The sequence below is a fragment of the Geospiza fortis genome, unplaced genomic scaffold (genome assembly GCF_000277835.1).
Source record: "Geospiza fortis unplaced genomic scaffold, GeoFor_1.0 scaffold39, whole genome shotgun sequence".
Classification (NCBI taxonomy): Eukaryota; Metazoa; Chordata; class Aves; order Passeriformes; family Thraupidae; genus Geospiza; species Geospiza fortis.
Genome location: NW_005054660.1, coordinates 172,623 through 174,175, shown reverse-complemented (window position 1 = coordinate 174,175; position 1,553 = coordinate 172,623). Strand labels below are relative to the sequence as shown.

General features: G+C 50.1%; 1 protein-coding gene across 1 annotated transcript in view; it reads left to right on the top strand.

Annotated features, from left to right (window-relative positions):
* CEP250 (centrosomal protein 250) overlaps positions 1–1,553 on the top strand; it is a 37,931-nt gene that overhangs the window by 4,571 nt on the left and 31,807 nt on the right. The window contains exons 2-4 of the mRNA XM_031064935.1: positions 155–293; positions 483–539; positions 1,245–1,327. Coding sequence (XP_030920795.1) covers positions 155–293; positions 483–539; positions 1,245–1,327 — 279 coding nt within the window. The remainder of the gene's footprint in view (positions 1–154; positions 294–482; positions 540–1,244; positions 1,328–1,553) is intronic.

The following is a 1,553-nucleotide window of genomic DNA, read 5'->3' as shown; positions in this document are numbered from 1 at the left end:
AGCTCGGAGCTCGGGGCGGGGAGGACCTGGAAGCGCCCGTCCCGCCGCGGTCTCGCTGCCGAGCCCCTCCTGATCTCGGTGCTTGCAGCATCGCCGCTCTTCGGCCCCGTTAGCGGGGTTGTCCAGGGCAGGACTCGGGGGGGTTTGCTTGCAGAGCAAGTTTGAAAACTCATTGCGGTCGCTTCAAGGACCCCCTTGAACAGCCAAATGTTGGCTCGGGGTACGCGGGGGCCGTAGGTCAGGTAGAGCTGCCCGCAGCTGTCCCATCGTTCCGCTTGCTGCCGCTGTCTCAGGTGAGCAGACACTGCTACGCCTGAAAGAAACCCCGCCCCAATCTCTGTCGTATTACAGTGAAACTTGCTATATTGCAGTGACTTCTTGTGGAGCGTATCAGAATCACTCTTGGACAGAGGCAGAGAAAAGTTAATGTGGGGTGAGTGGAGTCTATAACAAGCTGCTTCTCTCATCTTCATTCCATTCAGGTACTGCAGTACCAGACCTGGTGTCGAGAGTTGGAGCAGCAAGTGAAAGCTGGAGGGGTGAGTGTGCTGCAGGTTGTGAACTAAAAAGGGTGTATCTAATGTTCCCAAATGTAGACCAATAAAAACCCTCTACAATCCAATTACAAGAAAGCAGATGTTTACTGTCTGAGGGTTTAGAGAAAGACTGTGAATTTTCCCATCAGTGTTCTGTCCGTTGGCTGTTCTTAGAGCAGTCAGTAGTCCCAGAAATGCATGTCCAGAAAACCCAGTTAAGGATTTTAATTTTGTGAAAGTGTGCTTCATTCGAATGACATTTCTCCTGGATCTCAGGAGAAACCTATTCTGCATGTTACATGATACATGATACAGCTGTCCTGGAGAAAGAACCAGTTGAAACAGCTTTTTGGAAGTCAGGAAGGCTGGTGGTCAACATACAGAACTGGATTTGTGCATTTCTTTCTGCTTCATAGCTAAAGTAAACCTAGAAGCCAAAGGGTGGAAGAATAGGAGAGCATTCCCAGGCTTCAAGTCCAAATCAGCGGTTGAGGTCATGAAGTGAGGACACATAGCAGTGGGAGAGTAAGGAGAGCTACTCACACTAACACCCTTCCCTTCCCTTCCTCCCTGTAGTCACAGCACTGTTACACCTGGAAGAAGCCATGACCTCCTGAGATACCCAGCAAATGGATGGGAAAATGATGGATGCTTACAGTGGTGAAGGAAACACTATCATTTGACTAAACATTTCCTTTCTTCTTAAAGGGATCCCTTCCAGGCAGGTGGGAAGCCACAGCAGACCACAGCCTGGAGAAAGCCCTGCTTCAGGTGGAAGAGGAGCAGCAAAGGTACAAGGAAGAAGCATTTCTTCATACTTGGTATCCTGGATGCTCATGGAAGTGAGGGAAAACCTGTCGGTGCTACCTGGTCTCCCCAAGGGAAGCGGTTGGGCAAGCTGCTTTGACAGGAGAAAGGTCCACAATCTGCTTTCTGTGGTGCAGTAATAGTGCTGTGTGCTGAGTGGCTCTGCTTTGAGTGGGGAATTGGGGTGTGTATTCTGCTGAAAGGTCCCTT